A 19,650-nucleotide genomic window follows, 5' to 3' on the forward strand; every position below is an offset into this window, starting at 1 on the left:
TGAAATTTTTCATTGCTAAGGGATGTTTATGTCAGTTATAGGGAAAATTGTAGATCTCTTTGATTGATTTTATATTTACAGAGAGGAAATCATGCTGAAGCTGCACTTTGTCTCGTTCATTCTGCAGCTCTAGTAGCAGAATACCTTCATATGCTGGAAGATAAGCCATATTTACCTGTTGGTTGTGTGACATTTGAGGTGAGTATAAGGATTATAAAACTTTATAAAGATTTTTTCAATTTCACAAATAATGTTTTATATGAATACTCTTTTATATAAACCTAATCATTCTCAAAAATCCATTTTTAAGTTTGAAAATAATATTGGTTCGATTTTATTGTTCAGAAAAACATAAATAAATGATTTATGTTTAGCTATAATTCTCAACATAACACACCCAACTAAACTCTCAGCACAACATACAGCTACAGTAAAAACTAAAAATATAACTGCTGACGAAGATAAAGATAAACAAATTCTCAAGTTTAAAAAAAATAATAAACAATGCATATTTTTTAAAAAATATCTATATGTAAAAATTTAAGTATATTGCTATTAATTCATGTCTTTCTAGCCCTATGCATCTGCCTTTAATTCTAGTTTAAGATTTTATACCTGATATATAGTCAGGTAAATAGAAAGTTATATATTTATTTATTCAAAATTCATATAAATAAAATTGACAAATGATGAAGTTTTCAATTATTAGCACTTATAAAGCATTAATCACCTCTTTTAAAATAGGTGATCTGACTAGTAGCTGAGTGGTCAGGGGCAAGATAAAGCTCCTGACCACTCCTAAGAATAACTCTCGTTACCACTCAGCTCAGAGGACCTGGTGGTGGTGGTGGTGGTGCTGCCATATAATAAATCATGAATAAAGTAATTAATTGTATTTAGAAGTTGCCACCACCAGGTCAGAGGAGCTGGTGATGGTGCTGGCATATTTAGCTGAGTGGTGAGGAGCATATATAAACAAGAATTTTTTTTTTTTTTAGTGAATCTAATCTGGGAATTTACTCTTCCTGTTTGGTTTTCCTTCTCAGATCATATCTTGAAATCTGGGTGTTTCAAGCTGTATATAGTATCACCCTCTCAACATAGCAAAGGTTTCTTCACCCCCCCCTCAAACATTGTGCTGCTCTCATGATAAACATTTTATTACCACATATGAATGCCAAATGTTTAAACTTTTGGGCACTTTCTTTGATTTTAAATTTGTGTGTATGTATGTATGTATCTATGTGAGAGAGCAGAGGAGGAGAGGGAGAGACTTAGAGCGAAGAATAGCTTCTTTTTTTTTAGATTTTTAGTTTTAAATTAAAATCATTTAAAATTTTTACATTTTGAGTTTTTTCACATTTTTACATTTCACGTTTTCACCTGAAATGAAAAAAAATTATCAACTTCATCAGCTGATAATTTATTAATTTTTATAATTATAATTATTACTGAAAAAATTTACTTGTCAAATTAATGAACAAAAACCTTTTTTTAAGAGCATAGACCACATTGAAGTTTTTTACCCATTGGTATGAATTAAGTTTATGATACTGCAATCCAATGGCAGCTGCAGGTATTTATTATATGCAAATTTCTAAGAATTTAAACCAGGATACGCTGTAAATATAAAGTAGAAAGAAAGTTTAAGCCAGGATACACTGTGAATAGAAATAGAAATAGCAATGTAACGGCTGCCACAACGTTATAAAATTCTGCTTCCTGTAAAAAACTAGACTAATATTTATACTGAAATGTTAACTGCATGTGGTAGCTGATGATATACTTTTTCTTCAGGATAAATTGACCTGATCATTTACTGACATTGTGATTGTTATATTGCAATACAGTAATCAATGTCAATTTTACTATATAAATTTTCCAGACAATCCGTGACTCCTCTCCCTTCCACACACTTGCACACAAGCAGTAAAATGCTTGTTAGCTGTGACATAAATTCTTTTAACATTTCATTGCTGAAATAAAATAAATTTTTAAAGCTTTATTTATGGCTTATGGATTGAATAATAAAAGAACAAAAAGCAGATGGTACCTTGGTATTGTACTGAGCAATTTTAAGACTGCCAAATCTACTTCTTTATCATATACTATACTAAAATTTAGGACCTTGTTACTTGTTCTGTATGAATTGTTGTACAGCTTTTGGATCATCATCAGCCATTTTCAATCCACTGCAGGATGAAGACCTCTCCAGCAACTTTCCAGTTCCTTCTGTTTTGTGCAATGGCCATCCATTTACTACCCACAAACTCATGAATTTCATCTATCCATCTCCACCGTTGTCTTCCAGGTTTTCTTCTAGCTCCTATTGGGTACCATTCTGTTATTTTCTTAGTCCATCTGTCATCATGTCTTTGAGCTATGTGTCCTGCCCGAGGCCATTTTAGTTCTTTAGTGTTGATAAGAATATCCTTCACTTGAGTTTGCTGCCTAATCCATGTGTTTCCTCTTCTTACCTAATAGTCTGATTCTCAATATAATTAGTTCCATTCTTCACTGTGTAGTTCTCAGCTTCTCTTCTATTCTTTTGGTGAGTGCCCAAGTTTCGCTTCCATAATTCATGGTGGGTAGTATACATTGGTTCATTATTTTACGTTCAGACAAATTGGGATGTTGCTCCTCAGTATGTGACTATATTTCCTGAATGCTATCCATCCAAAATTTATTCTTCTCGTGACTTCCAGCCATTTATCATTATACAGCTAATGACTTGTCCCAGATAAGTATATGACTCCACCTTTTCAGTTGCTGCTCCTTCAATCATTATGTCCCTTTCTGTTGCATACTTGTTCATCATTACTTTTGTTTTAGCCATATTCATCTTTAGTCCAAAATCCTTACTAACTGTGCATAACTGATTAAGATTTTCCTCTAATTTTTTGGAATCGTGGCTTATGACCACAATATCATCTGCAAATCGTAAATAGTTTAGGTATTCTCCATTCACATTGACTCCTTTCTGCGACCAGTCTAATCTTCTGAAAGCTTCCTCAAGGGCAGCAGTAAACAGCTTCGGAGATATTGTGTCTCCTTGTCGAACTCCTTTCTCGATTTTAAATTTGCTACTGTCTTTGTCTAGTCTAATAAAGGAGGTAGCATTCTCATATATTTTCTTCAGAACCATAATATATGGGGTATCTATGCCTTGTCTTTCCAGTGCCCGAAACATTGCCTTATGCTGTATGGAGTCAAATGCCTTTTAATAATCCACAAATGCCAGACATAATGGTGTTTTATATTCAATTGCTTTCCCCATTAGCTGTGATATTATGTGAAGGTGATCCATAGTTGAGAATCCTGTCCTAAAGCCAGCTTGCTCTTTCAGTTGATTCTTATCAAGTATTCTTTCTAATCTGTTAGTAATGACCCTTGTGAACAACTTGTAGATGTGGGATAACAAGCTAATTGGTCTATAATTTCCAATTTCTGATTTATCTCCTTTCTTATGCAGCAAAACTATGATAACATTATTCCACTAATGCATTTTGTGAAGTGCCTTGCCAGTTTTTGTGTCATGTCTCTTCCTCCCAATTTTAACAACTCTGCTGTAACTTCATCTTCCCCCGGGGCTTTCTGATTCTTCATTTTCTTCAACGCATGTTCTACATCATCAGGAAGAATATCGGGTATGTCGTATGTGTTGCTAATTTGTGATCCATCTTCCCCACTGCTGGTATCATTCCCTTGCTCCTTGTATAATTCTCTATAGTAGTCTTCTACTATTTGAATTATGCCTTCTCTACTATTTATAAGTACACCATTGCTATTCTTCAGTTTCAGTATCATTTGTCTTTCTGTATTACCGCTCATGGCTGCTGATTTAAGTCCTTGTTTTCCCTTAATGCTTGTTCTTCTTTGCTTGTGTTAAATCTTCTTATGTCCTCTCTGAGTCTCTTTCTAATGGCTTTGCATAACTCACTATACTCAATTTTCTCCCTGTCAGTGTTTTTCTTGCTCTTCATTTGTCGTCTTCGGTTCATCATGACAAGTGTTTCTTGACTAATTTTTTCTTCTTTGGATTTCTTTTTCCCTATAGGTTTCTTAGGCTTTATCACTTTCAGAAAGTTGTAATATTCCTCGTCGATATCTTGGATCTGAGCAGTCTGCAGAAGCTCAAACTTGTTCTTAAATTCCAGTACATACTGCTTTTTCTCCTCTTCCGTTATCTCAAAGACCTTCGCATTATTTACTCGAGTCATTTTTTCCTTTCCTACATTTACATCAAGTGTGCATTTTATCATTCTGTGATCACTTCCAACATTTACCTTATTCAGGACAGTAACATCATTCCCGATATATCTTCTGTTAGTAAGGATGAAGTCGATTTCATTAGTTGTTAATCCATTTGGACTCTTCCATTTCCACTTTCTGTCCACCCTTTTCTTGAAAAAAGTGTTCATTACTGACAATCCTATCGATTCTGCAAATTCCACAAGTCTTTCACCTCTTTCATTTCTTTCACCAATTCCAAAATTTCCTATAGATCCCCTTTCTGCGCTGTTCTGTGTTTTTCCAACCTTAGCATTGAAGTTCCCCCCCCTAATAATAGTGTAGTGGGTTTTCTGCTCATCTAGAAGATTCAATTTCGGTCTACATTTCTTCAACCTCTTCATCATCATGGCTCGATGTTGGTGCATAAATCATTATAACCTTTAGCTTGTTTTTTTTTTTTTTTTTTTTGATTTGGTAGTTGTTGGCGCATCATTTCTTCATTTCTTCTTTCTCGTTTCAGCCAAACCAATGATATTCCAATTCACATTTTCTAGTTCCTTTTCCAGCTCTAATATCCTGTCTTCACCGATGAGTGATTTTACGTTGTAACAGGCCAAGTTCAGTTTTCGTGCATGGCAGCCTGGTCATACCCAGAGATTCTTACCACCGTCTGCTTCCACTCTGATCCTCTTGCTGCCGTAAGAGGGGGAATCAAAGCCACTGAGGACCGAGGGCCATTTGTTTCATCATGCTGTCATATGCCGGATGGTTTGGTCTTTTCCTCTTCACGCTAACCAGGCGTCTTGAAGAGAATCACTCTACACGTTCATTGCCACCTAAGTGACGTAACAGGACATACCATCAAGAAGGTGTACATGAGTGGATTTTAGGGAGGCAGACCAACTGGATTTCTCCTAAATCTTCTGTAATAGAAAGATATTGGATACATCGGTGTTTTAGACTGAGTGTCTGATACTCAGTCTAAAACACAGAATACCTGTTCCTCTCTAAGACCCTTTTGGATAATGTACTCCTATTTTCATCTTTTTAAATGTAATAGATTGCAGTAAATTGGATCTATTTTAAATATGTAATAAATTTTTATGATAATGTAAAATCTGTGTCCCATAAAGGTAGACTCAACTATTATTCTCCCTTTACAAAATTTAAAAATTAAGTTATATTTTAGTGGTTTTATCTTAATTCTTCTTTTACAGTATATCAGTCCTGAAGTCTGTTGTGACATTACCTAATATCATTTTTCTAATGAAGTTTGGAAACTTAAAATACTGGTGAAAGTGATATGCAATTCTCAAGACTACTGTAGTGAATTTCAAAAATGTTCAATCATTCTCCCATTGCTATATCCACCTGCTTACACTGATGGAATTGTTAGTAACATTTATGCATGTATAACATTCATACATGTTACTAACACTGTTACTGCACTGCTTCTATTAGAATGAGCAGAAACCTGGAAAACAAGATGCAGGATATTTCAGAGAATGCTGGGAGTCATTGCGGTACAAATAAACACATGAGTTGTGTTAGGGTAGCTAAGAAAAAGAACAGGTGCATGTATACTTGCGTGTACACCAGTGCTAGAAGTTTGGTAAATAAATTTGATGAATTTGAGGTATTGTTCAAAGCATCAAAGGAGGATATTGTTGGGATATCAGAGATGTGGTGTCACACAGATATAAGGAATGCAGAACTGGAATTTGGGGAGTACAACATCTACAGAAAGAATAGACAGGATACGAAGGGAGGAGGGGCTATGCTATTAGTTAAGAAACACATAAAATCCAAGGAAGTGAAGCCAGTCGACATCGCTGGACAGTGCAGTGTCGAGTCAATTTGGTGTGGCATAAGCATTTGGAGATAAAAATTGAGAGTAGGAGTGTGCTATAGGCCTAATGACTCTGATGAGTATAATAAGAAACTGTACGGGGAAATAGAGTGGGCCAGTAAATCAGAGAGTCTTATAATGGGAGATTTTAATTTCCCAGATATTGACTGGAATTTGGGGGCTGGTCACTCACACACACTACAAGGCTTTTGTGGATTTATTGGATGATTGTTTTCTACATCAGCATGTTCGGGAGGCAACTAGAGGGAGTAATACTCTTGATTTGATTATCAGTAGTGATTCTTCATGCATTAAGAATCTGCAGATAGAGGAACCATTAAGTGGCAGTGATCGCAGTGTGCTGAAGTGGGATTTACTCAGAGAGGTAAAGGAAAGGGTTATTGCTTTCTTAAAGACAACTACAATGGTCTGAGACAGTACTTAAATTCTATACAGTGGGACCAACTGATGATGTTACCAACAACAAATTCAAAATGGAAAGCATTCAAAGAACTTATCTTGGAAGCTACTAGGCTTTACATACCAACTAAGAAATATTGTTCAAGGTTTAGGCCTAAATGGATGTCAGATGAACTAATGAGACATGTGGCAGAGAAGAAAAATGCATGGGATACATATAAATTAACACATGACACAGAAGCCTATGATAGATATAAGTTGATCTGTAACCAAGTTAGAAAGGAGGTTAGGCAGGCGAAGGCAGATTACGAGAAATCTTTGGCAAAGGATGCAAAGAGTTCTTTACTTATGTAAACTCTAGAAGGAAGTGGATGAATCAGATTGGTCCACTTGAAATTGATGGTTCAACTGTTGATGATCCTGCTCAGGTAGCTAACAAACTAAATGAATATTTTGCATTGACATTCACACATGAGGAGATATTCAGCGAGGAGAATGCCAGAGGTGTATTCAACTCTGGCAGTAAGCTAGATAATTTTGTAATAACTTAGAGTAAAGTGGAGGAGAAACTGTTGAAGATAAACACAAGAAAGGCACCTGGGGTGGTGGGATCTATCCAGTTATATTAAAGGAGGCAGCAAAGGAAGTAAGCAAACCATTAGCCATAATTATGAGAGCTTCCTTGGACTCAGGGGAGGTACCCATAGACTGGAGATGTGAAAATGTGACCCCAATTCGCAAAGGAGGATCAAAGCTGACACAAGTAATTATAGACCTGTGAGTTTAACTTCTGTTCCAGGAAAATTAATGGAGGCACTGGTTAAAGAAACACTGCAGGATCATCTAGACAAGACTTCAGTTATAGCTCGGACACAGCATGGTTTTGTTAAGGGGAAGTTTTGCCTGACCAATTTGATTGGATACTATGATGCAGTCACAAAAGAACTGGATGCAGGGAATAACTTTGATATTATATACTTCGATCTTAGAAAGGCTTTGGATACTGTTGGACATGGACGACTGCTGCACAAATTGGAGCAGTGGCATTGGATTCAATTTTTTTATTTTTTTTTTTTTTGTTAGTTGTTGGCGCAACTAACAAAAAATACCTTCTATGGCCATATTGCACCTCCCAAAGTTTTTGCATTTTTCTGTGATCCAAGCCCGAGGGGAGAATCGAACCCGCGACCGTTGGGTTGCCAGGCAGGCACTTTACCTACCTGGCTAGCCCGGTCGGTGGAGGCAAATTGCTGCTTTGGATAAAGGGGCGGTGGAGGAGGAGAAGGCAGAGAGTGGTAATCAATGGACACTACTCATCGTGGACTAATGTTATTAGTGGAGTCCCTCAGGGTTCATTGTTGGGTCCATTATTTTTCTCTTTAATTATAAATAATATTGATGGTATATCGAGCTTAATGTCCAAGTTTGCAGATGATACAAATGTTGGAAGGGTTGTTAAGGACACTACTGATGCTATGCTGCTGCAACAGGAACTGGAAAGGTTGAGCAGATGGGCTGAGAGGTGGCAAATGAAGTATAACATTGACAAATGTAAAGTACTACATATGGGAAGCAGCAACCCCAGAGCAGCATACCAACTCTGTGGTACTACACTGACAGTGGTAGAGAATGAAAAGGACCTGGGGGTAATTGTGCAGGCAGATATGAAGTTCTCTGAGCAGTGCAGATGGGCGGCAAGAGTAGCTGAGGGTGTCTTATCAATGATATACAGGAATTTTTCTAGCAGGGATAAGGAGGTGATTATTCCCTTGTATAAGGCAATGGTCAGACCACACCTTTAGTACTGTATACTGGTCTGGAGGCCTCAATTCAAGAAGGATATAGAGCTGCTGGAACGAGTACAGAGAAGGGCAACAAGATTAGTGAATGGAACAAAGGGTTGCTCTTACGAAGAAAGGCTTAAGTTTTGCAAATTACAGTGTCTGGAGACTAGGCATTGACGAGGTGATCTGATAGAGGTGTATAAACCCTTGAATGGTTTGAGCATGCTCAATGCTGATGGGGTTCTTCCTCTTGCTCAGAATAATCATCTGAGAAGGCATAAATTCAAACTGAGGAAAGACAGATTTGCCTTTAGCCAGTGGGTAGTTGGTTGGTGAACAGACTTCCATCCCTTGTTGTGGAAATTAATACCCTTAAATAAATTTAAGGCTCAGCTGGACAGGTATTTCGAGCGAACTGAGGGGTGAAGTGGAAGCGTTTTTTTTTTTTTTTTGGCTGATGCTGCATAAGCTTGCTTTCTTTCTTCATATGCCTCTACTAATGCTAACATTCGAAAACTATGCATGCTTAGTATACCGGAGATGATTACATAAATATAAACCAATATTAGCAGGAGTAAAGTTCTGCTGATACATCCCCTTCTCCAAGGAATAGCCACTATTCCTTTGATACTAGCTAATGATGCATATTTGATGACTTTCATTGCTTTTACCACTTTTGCTCAGTGAACCAAAACTATGCTTTATTTTAGAGCACAACTCTAAAATAAAGACTTTCTCTCTCTCTCTCGTACTATACAATGTTAGTGTAAGGCCTGACATTTCTTTTTTCAAGGGTACAACTCTAAAACATTTTTTGCAGGCTGACTTCTGAATAGTCTACTTTTATTCTAACAGCTGTGACCAAGGGAATCAGAGTGTGCATGTGGAGGTGGGGGATTGCTAAGGTTACACTATGTTATGTAGTTGAGTTTGCCTTTTTATGGAAAGTATATCTTAAAAACTTTAACACTTTATATATATATTTCCATCCTGCTTTTATTTTCTACCTCAGTTGCACATGAACATTGCTCTCATGGAACTAGTAGAAAAAACATGTCTGTAAAAAGAACTAAAACTCCCAAAAATGCCCTAATTCATTTCATAAATATACAGGACTGTAGTCTTCTTATCTTAGTGATTTCCGCAATTCTGTGAGCACCATGTACATCGGTTTTCAATGCAACATGATATTTGTGCTTATGTCTACTCTAATATTCCATTAGAGATGTCCTAATCTATAATTTTTTTTATCTCCTTTGGCTTAAATTCTCTTTCCTCATTCTGTCAAATTCATCTTCAGAGATGTTCTAATCTAGAATTTCTTTCTCTTTTTTTTTTTTTTTTTTTTTTTTTGTTTCCTTTTATCTTAAAATCTCTTTCCTCATTCTTCTGTTAAATTCATTTTCAGCTCCTGTTGCTTTCCCAACTTAAAAAATTACTCAGGACTTTTTTAATTTCTTATAAATTCTCCTTTTTCCAGTCTGAGTTTCCTAGCAATAAAAAACTTTTATATATAAAGTATATGCAGAGAAAGCAATGTGCATGAATTATAAATGCTTTAATATAGTGAATTATGAATGCATTTATTTTAAAAAGTTACATGTCATAGAGTCTAAGTGCATTTAAATGCAGTTGTATGCTGCGTTTAGATACACTTAGAAAGTGCATAAAAAAATATATATATATATAAATATATCAAAGCTTGTTGAAGTATAGCCTCCTCTTCTGGATCAGCTTGTGTATAATCTTGCTGCCTGTACTCTGCCATATAGTGACTGGATGGAATACAAGTAGTGTGTATGGGGGGGGGGGGGCATTGCCAAGGGCATTATATCAAGGAGCTGGATATATTCTTACCATGTGTACACCATATCCAAAAACTTTATATATCATGTCCCATCCCCCCCACATTTTCTTACTAATAAATACACCATGAATTGTCAAACTAATAGAGCAAACTTATCTGTGAAAAGAGGCGCCTCTGTAGCCAGGTGGGCAAGAGCGTAGCACACGCTTCTTGATTAGACCAGGGTTCGAGCCCGTAACCACCAAATATGGAGGATGCGGAAAGGTCAGGGAATGACTAACGCATATCCCCGGAGCAAAATGGCCTTAGTTGCTAATGCTCCTAAAAACCAAATAACAAGAAATAACAACAACAACAACTGTGAAAATATCTAAACCTCCCAAATCACTTACTTCTTCATTTCACAAATATACACGGTCTCAGTTCTGATCTCAATGATGTCCATTTCCACTTACAGTCTGCCAAACTCCATGTACTTTATCTGAAAGAATCTCAGTTATCAGCTAATTCAACCACTGCTCATCTCAGTTACCCAAATTGTTGAGGCCACGTTATGTGAAGGATCTGGGTATATTCTAACCATGTGTATGCTATATCCAAAAATTTCATTACTTCATGCAGCATGCCCCCACCCCACTTTTTCTTACTATCGAATACACTGTGAATTGTCATACTAATAGAGCAAACTTATCTGTGAAAAGATCCATACCTAATTCATTTCACAAATATACATGGTCTCAGTTCTAATCTCAATGTCCATTTCCACTTACAGTCAGTCAAACCCCATGTACTTTTTCTGACAGAATCTCGGTTATCGGTTGATTCAACCACTGCCCATATCAGCTGTCCGAATTATTTGCTGTATGATTCCTTTCACTTCAAAGGTAGTACTTCTGCATATATCCATTCTGATATTCCCTGTCAGGCACCTTCGTATGGGGGGGGGTCAGGAGCAGCAGTGCGAAGCACGCGCTTCTTGATTAGACCGGGGTTTGAGCCCGTGACCACCGCATATCCCCGAAGCAATATGGCCTTAGCTGCTAATGCTCCTAAAAACCAAACAACAACTGTCAGAGACTTAGACTTAGTAATTTGGAGTCTCCTCTTTTTGATTTTCTCTGGCTTAAAGCCTCTCTCTCTACCATTCTGTCTATTGTTCTCCCAATTCCACTAATCACTTGGAAATCTTTGACTTCCTCTCTTTGAAACTTGACTTTCTTCAGTCCAACTTTCCTAACAGCAAGGTAGTTTTCCTTGATGATTTTTATGTTCACAACTCCAGCTGGCTGCTGTTTTCTAGTCACACAGACCCAGCTGGTCGAGATGCTGAGGCTTTTCCAATTACTAATGATCTTGCACAGATTGCTCATTTACCTACCAGAATACTGGACAATCCTAACCATGCAGCCAACACACTTGATCATTTTCTCATAAACAGCCATTTTAAGTATACGGTCGAAGTGAGTGGTCCTTTAGGCACCTCAGATCACAACTTGGTGATGGCTTCTTCTCCAGTGGAGCCTTTCTTTCATGCCATTCCCAACCTCGTGTTGTTTGGCATTGAAAGAATGCAAAATGGGATGATCCGCGAGATTTCTTTTCTTCTTTTCTTTGGTTGGATTACTGTTTCAAAATTCTGATGTCAACGTTTGCTCAGATCGTGTTCAGTGAAATTATTCTTGTAGGAATGGAATCCTTTATTCCACACTTCATTTTAAAATCTCATTCTTTATCTTGGTTTACCTTGGTTTTCCAATAAATGTGCTAAGACTGTAGTAGTAGTAGTAGTGGCATGTGATATAAGAAAGCATGTGTATGAGCCTTATGCAGCATCAGCCAAAAAAAAAAAATCACACCATTCCCTCCAAATGCCTGTCCAGTTCCTCCTTAAATTTATTCAACCTATCAACTTCCACAACGACAGATGGAAGTTTGTTCCAGCAATTAACCACCCGCTGGCTAAAGGCAAATTTTCGCACATCTATTCTACATCTGTCTTTTCTTAATTTGAATTTATGCCCCCTTAGGTTTGTAATCTGAACAAGTGGAAGGATCCCATCAGAATTCAGCGTGCTAAACCCATTCAAGGCCTTATACACCTCAATCAGATCACCGTGCAGGTGCCTAGTCTCCAGCCACTGCAATTTGCAGAACTTAAGCCTCTCTTGGTAAGAGGATCTCTTCATTCCCCTCACCAATCTTGTTGCCCTTCTCTGTACACGCTCAAGTAAATCTACATCCTTCTTAAAATGAGGCCTCCAGACCTGTACGCAGTACTCAAGACGTGGCCTGACCATTGCCTTATACAGAGGGATAATCACCTCCTTTTCCCTGCTAGCAAAATTCCTATATATCATTGACAAAACCCCATGACCTGCCCTGGCAGCCTGTCTGCATTGCTCAAAAAACTTCGTATCTGCCTGCACAATTACTCCCAGGTCTTTTTCATTTTTCTATCACCTTAAGTGTAGTACTACACAGTTGGTACGTTTCTCTGGGGTTACTTCTACCCATATGCAGTATTTGCATTTGTCAAGGTTAAACTTCAGTTGCCACTTCTTAGCCCATCTGCCCAAATTATCTAGATCCTGTTGCAGTAGCACACTGCCATTACTGTCATTAACAACCCTGCCAACCTTTGTATCATCTGCAAACTTCGACATTAAGCCTGATATACCTTCATCAATATCATTGATAAATATACAAAACAACAGTGGACCCAACACCGAACCCTCTGGGACTCCACTAATAACATTAGTCCACGAAGAGCAGCACCCATTGATTACCACCCTCTGTCTTCTCCCACTTAACCATCCTTTTATCCATTGTAGCAACTTACCCTTAATACCATTCTGCTCCAATTTGTACAATAGTCTTTCATGCGCAACAGTGTCAAAAACTTTCCTGAAATCCAAATATATGATATCAAAATTATTTTTTGCATCCAGTTCCTTTGTAACCACATCATAATATGCTATCAAATTTGTCAGACAAGACTTTCCCTTAACAAACCCATGCTGTGTCTGAATTATTGCTGCAGTCTTGTCTAGATGATCCTGCAATGCATCTTTAACCAGTGACTCCATTATTTTACCCGGAACAGAAGTTAAACTAACTGGTCTGTAATTACTCATGTCACCCTTTGATCCCCCTTTGTGAATTGGGGATACATTTGCACATCTCCAGTTTGTGGAAACCTCCCGAGTCCAATGATGCTCTCATAATTATGGCTCAGGGTTTGCTTAGTTGCTTTGCCGCCTCCTTTAATATAACTGGATAGATCCCATCCACCCCATGTGCTTTTTTTATGTTTAATTTCAACAATTTCTCCACTTTGCTCTCAGTTATTACAAAATTATTAAGTAACATTATGTAACGTTGTGTAACATTATGTTCAAGAACATAATGTTACACATCATAGTGAGCTTATTTCCAAATCTTCAGTTTCACTTTCTGCCTACACCAGAGCTCACAACAATATTTAAGCAGTTATTAACCAGTCCAAACTAGATTTCAAACTGGCAAAGCTATTGGCCCAAATTTTTGCCCATCTCTGTTCCCACCTCTGTCAAAACCAGATAGTTCTAGTGCTACTTCAGCCAAGCATAAAGCTGACCTGCTAGCATTCTAGTTTTCTTAAAACTCATGTATTAATGATCTTGGTAATCTACTTCCCACCATTCCCAGTATGCTCCATTCAATGCCTCCTGTGGTCTTCGGTCAAAAGGATTTCAGAAGGATTTTGACAGATCTTGATACTAAGAAAGCGCCAGGTCCTGATGGTATTTCTCCACTTGTTCTTAAAACCTATGCTCCTGAACTTACTCCTGTTCAGTGTCACCTTTTTTCACTTTCTTATTCCAAAGGTGTTTTTCTTCTGCTTGGAAATTTGCTCATATCCAGCCAGTTTCTAAAAAGGGTGACAAATCTCTCCCATTCAATTGTCGACCCATTGCAATTAACTGCCAACTCTTAAACTATCAAACTTTCTAGAAACATTTCATCTGATCAACCATTGCCAGTATAATGTCGATCCACTGTTGATATTCTAGCTTATGTTACCCCTCTATGGACTAATTCAATGGAAAAGTTCGGTGAAATACATGGGCATGCTCGTGGTGGAATATCCACAAGCATGCTCATGGTGGAAGGAATAAAAAGAAATACGACAAGTCTGAGCTGAGCATATCATAAGAGGAAGCAAGGAAAGCAGTGAAACCATTAAATAAAAACGTTTGCATGCTCAGAATGTAGCATGGAGATGTTCCATTGGATCTCAAACAGAAATAACCATCTCACCTATAGAGTCATTCCCATTGATGCTGCCTGTTAAGCTCACAAAACCTAGACATCAAGACCAGTCAGCTGCCAGTGCCCATATCTATACTTCCTAATGCTACACCAGTTGAAAAAATAGAAACTATTAGAGAAAATAATAAAAAATCTGAAATACCCTCTAGTTCCTAATAAAAAAAAAAAAAAAATGACTGTGAAGGTGAAGGAAGTACCAGACAATTCACTCTTGGAACTCTTTGCAGAGGAAGAAATGGACACAGGACAGTGTCCATACTTCCTAATGACAAGATGGATAGCGACTGTCTCTCTCTATGCTGCAACAAAGAAGCTAACCATTACAGAGCATTCAAGGGCCTGGTGGAGTCGAAAAGTCTCTGAAAGCTTCCACGTCAAACAGAACATGCACAAGCGGTGGAAAAACTCCGGCTCACCCTCGGACAGAACTGCATTCTCCCGAGCCAGGGCTCTTTTCATTAGGAATAAGAGGGAGGCAATAAAACTTCACCTAGAGGCTACCATAAATAAAGGGAAGCCCTTCCATAGGAGCAAATCAGAGGACGCCATTCACTCACTCAATCTGAGCAGTTGGCTCGACCACATAACTAGGTTTGCGGCTCAGCCAGAATCCATCACACCAATGGAATTACCAATCAATCCGATTTCAACCGACCTCTTAAATTCAGTTCAACTTACCAAATATCAACTGATTGATGCAATAAACAGTTTAGCACCTACGGCCGCATCCGGCGCAGACGGGATTCCTCAGTTTATGTTGAAATGCCTGAGTACATTTATTGTTGATTCCATTCTGTCATTATTCAACAAAATCCTTCATCAAAAATTCTTCCCTCCTATGTGGCATGTCTATCTAGTAAGACCGCTGCCAAAAATACGCTCTGCTTCTCAGCCCAGTCACTTCCGTCCTATTTCTTCTGCATCAAGCCTACTAAAGGTATTTGAGAAATCTCTTCTGAAAACGTTAACCACACAAATAATGCCACATCAGCCACCGCAGATCCACTATGCCACCCGGTCAAGATCCACCGCTACAAATCTAGTCAGTACCACTACCAAGATCCTCGAAGCATTTGAGCACGGTTCGGAAATCACCATTACTTATATCGACGTCCAGGCAGCATTTGATTCTGTATCCGTTCACGCGTTGATAAGGCTATTACGTGAGTATTACTTCATTGGCGGAGATGTGCTCTGGTTCATTCAGTCAATGCTTGAGAATAGGACGGTTATTGTTCGCGATGCCAATCGACGCTACACCAGAAATATTACAACTGGAGTCCCACAAGGTGGGGTCCTCTCTGGTATTTTGTTCTCAGCCGTTCTTCTGCCTTTCGTGACGGGCCGAACTGATATTATCACCTTCGCCGATGATATAAAGCTGTTCACTGTTATCAACCCCGGAGACACTGCTGACTACACAAATTTCGTAATCGAACATAAAATCCAGAACCTTGAGGCCTTCCTCTCCAGTTTCGGCCTTCACATCAATCCTGAGAAGTCGAAACAGCTCACTTTCTCGCTCAAACGGAACCCAACGATGGTGCAACCCAATATAAGAGGATCCGCGATTTCTGTTGTGCAGCAATACACCGACCTGGGCGTTATTTTTGACGAGAAGCTCTCCTTTATACCACACATAGACCACCTGCAAAAAAAATTCTGTCGACTCCGGTGGATGCTTAAGCAACAACTTATGCATGTCCATGACCAGGCCGTTGGGTGCAGGTATATTAAGACGTGTGTCTATCCGGTCATTCTTTATGGAGCAGAAGTCTGGACCTCAACTGCCGCAACGCATCTAAGACGGATTTTTGCGGGCGAATTTTGGCTATTGAAGTGGGCCATATGGAAATTCCGACTTCCCCCTGCACGAAGGACCACCCAGATGGCAGCATCTCTAAACATCAGACGTCTTCCTGCCATTATCCATGAGAGAAGACTCGTCTTTTCTGTAAAAATGATGGTTGGCATTATTTTGCACCCTGACTTCTGGGCCAACTGCGGTTGGAGGATCCCGGTCCCAAGCCTTCGGGCAAATCCGGTCCTCCAGGCCACCCCAAACCGGTTAAAGTTATCCGATCGCTTCATACCCGTGCAAATGCTGCAGTACGTATACTCCTTGGATGGCGACCTCTGCAAGTTCGCATTGGATAAAAAATACAGGCAGAACTTACTCCAGCGACTTCCTTCTCAGGACCATGTCACAGGGCATTAGAACCTGCTCCCAAGGACCTGTCCATCACTCCCATGGATCCCTCACTACATTGCTCCAACTTTCTGCGCCTGCTCAGATGACTCCAACACTGTAAGAGGACTGCTCCCTGGAGGATAAATTAGCATGATAACATGCTGTTGTGTATTTACGTTCATATGTAAATTTTCCATTTGCTTTCATTTCATTACACTTGTATAATGAGTAATAAGATTATTTTTTCTCCTATCTCATTCTTGTTTATTGCAGTGTGTTAGCCTTTGTAACCTTTATATTAGACTTTTACCTTGTGTTAACCTTTACTGTAAACCCCTGGCTTCTAGCCGTGAAGGGTATTGTGTACGGCATATGCATTTTGTATACAATAAAGATTTCTTCTTCTTCTTCTTCCCCCAAAAAAAAAAAAAAAATTAAAGACTAAGAAAAATAAGCCCTCAGCACTTTAGAAGCCATCCGACAGATCCACAAAAACCAAAATACTAGCTAATCTCCTTCACCAGAATTGTCGTGGATTCCATAAAGATACTGTTGGCATCAAAGCCCTCCTGCCAAAGCATAAGACAGTTTGCTTTTGCTTGCAGGAGACATATTTGAAAGCAAATGAAATCCCTTTCTTTCATAATACTACTATCATATATAAGTACACAACTGGTGGAGTTGCCCATGGAGGAGTTGCTATCCTTTGGACAACCACACACCAATTCAGCCTTCTCTAATAATATTTAATTAATATTAATTAAATATTTAATTCTATAATTACATGCATTTTTTTAAATTATCTTTTACATGGTATACAATTAAAAAGTTATTTAAAAGGTATTTTTAAAATTCTTTATGGACATTCCTGAAGGTCACAGACCAATTATAATTTTTCCTATTGATTATTATATTAGATTAACATGTTTCCATTTTCCGCAATGCACTCATGGGACAAATTAATTGTGTTAATCAAGTCCAGCCTGTATACTGATTCTCTGATTTCATTGCAGGCATTGTCATTGATGATGTTTAATCCTCATCCAGTCCTATCCTGGCTACACTTCCTTCCTCAGTCTGATTTTGATGTTTGTTTCTGCTGGATCCCCAGCCACATTAGGATCTTAGGAAATGATTTGGCAGACAGCATAGCAAAATCAGCAGTGACTTTTTATAATTTTTGCCTGTTAGCCCCCCATACAGACTACAGGCAAGTAATACAAAAAAAAGTAGTTTCCCAGTGGCAAACACTCATTGCATGGGCAGGCTACAGATGTGTTATATAAGAATAAGCTTGTAATCGAACATTGGCAATCTTGTCTGCACAGGAACCATAATGAGGAAGTTGTTCTAGCTTGGCTTCACATAGGACATGGTCTCCAACACACTTTTCTGCTGAGGGCTGATGACCCTCCTATGTGCGAGCATTGCGACAACATTTTAACCCTATTCTTGAGTGTGTACTTATTTTATTCTTTAGTGTCCAGATTTTTTAAATGCATGCGTTTTATATTTTAGCACTTTTAACTATCTGACTGAGCTTTATATGTTCAGTCAAATTTTACCTGACAAAGATATGTTCAAAATTTTAAATTTTTTTAAAAATTATTACTCTTTATTCCTATATATAAATGCTTTTTTGTAATAATCGTGTACACTTCTGTTTCTTTACCTGTTTTTATCTCGATTTACTTGGTTTTACCTTTTTGTACATTTTAGCATAGTAATGTTAGTTCTTGTAATTTTTAATGTATTTGAGTATTGGACTTGGTAGATCATGGCCTTGGTTGCTTGTGCACCAAAAAAAACTAAAATCATTCATTCACGCACTCACTCACATTTTGCATTTCAAATTTTCAGTTTTTCTGTCATAATAAGGTGTTTGAAGTTGATTCATCATTTCTGATGTTGTATCCCTTTCAGAAAAGCTTCTTTTTTTTTTTTTAATGAAATCTTACTTGGAAACAGTCTTACAGTGAATGGAAACAAAATTTTGTTAAATTCCATAACACTAACCATCCATGCAAAGCTGCAACTTTCAAGATAATAAAGAAGTCTTGTTTGTGTACATCAGTGGGGAATAAGGAACATGAAAGAAGGAACATTCTTACACATGACTGTTTATACAACATTAGAGAAACTGTTTTGCCATCCTCAAATTTGTTTTCAGCAAGAAGATCGACATACATTTAGAAGGGGATCACTTGGTTTATTCATTTCACTGAATAAAACACCTAAAACTTTTTCCATAGCGAATCCACAGTATGCATGAGCTTCAATTTTAGGATGATATTAAAAGATCATAGTGCTTTCACTGGTTTAAAAGTTTACTTTACTGTGAAAGTATTTAAATTTTGAATAAAATTTATTTCACTGATAAAATATTGTTTCACCTTAGTGACATGAACAGTCAAAACTGGAAAATACAAAGCCCTAAAAATCTACAATTTTTTTTATGAAACGCTCTTATATTCTCAAAAATCTGTTTGGCATCAGCAGGATAGTTTGCCTGTATTTTTTACAAAAAACTAACACCTCTGATGTTTATCAAGGCATCATAATGCAGTTTATTGTATTGTTGGAGGAAAATCACTTGACAACTCTCATGCATGTTGATCTGCTGTCAACAATTTTGGGACCCATTGTGCTGATACCTTTTTCATAGCAAGAACTTCTGTTATTATGTGGTTCACAAATTTAGATAAGATTCCCAAGACACTGGCAATGTCCCAAACACTCACCCAGTGATCAGTCATTGCCAGATCACGGTCAACAACTTCGGGAGTGATGGATGCTGCAGGTCTTCCACAATGTAGATCATCTTACAGGCTCTCCCTCCCTCATTTAAATTTTGCTGCCCATTTCTTAACCATGGAATAGGAAGGGCATCCTACCCAGTGTTGTAACCATATCCTCATGAATTGCATTCAACATTAGTCCCTTTTTTTCTCTAATATTGGATGGCTATGCAGTGATTGATTTTGTCCATCTTTCGTCATTCACAAAACTTAGTTGTCTTCAGAACCTGTATTTAAAAAGACTAGTAAAACTGCAT

The 19,650-nt window shown here is 37.9% G+C and overlaps 1 protein-coding gene across 1 annotated transcript in view; it reads left to right on the forward strand.

Moving 5' to 3' along the window:
- Window positions 1-19,650, forward strand: part of Zir (dedicator of cytokinesis) — an 869,757-nt gene that overhangs the window by 656,479 nt on the left and 193,628 nt on the right. Inside the window, 1 exon segment of the mRNA XM_090382918.1 lies at window positions 82-198. Coding sequence (XP_090239044.1) covers window positions 82-198 — 117 coding nt within the window.

This window comes from Mastigoproctus giganteus, chromosome 10 (assembly GCF_048544385.1).
Source record: "Mastigoproctus giganteus isolate SK-2022 chromosome 10, ASM4854438v1, whole genome shotgun sequence".
Taxonomy (NCBI): domain Eukaryota; kingdom Metazoa; phylum Arthropoda; class Arachnida; order Uropygi; family Thelyphonidae; genus Mastigoproctus; species Mastigoproctus giganteus.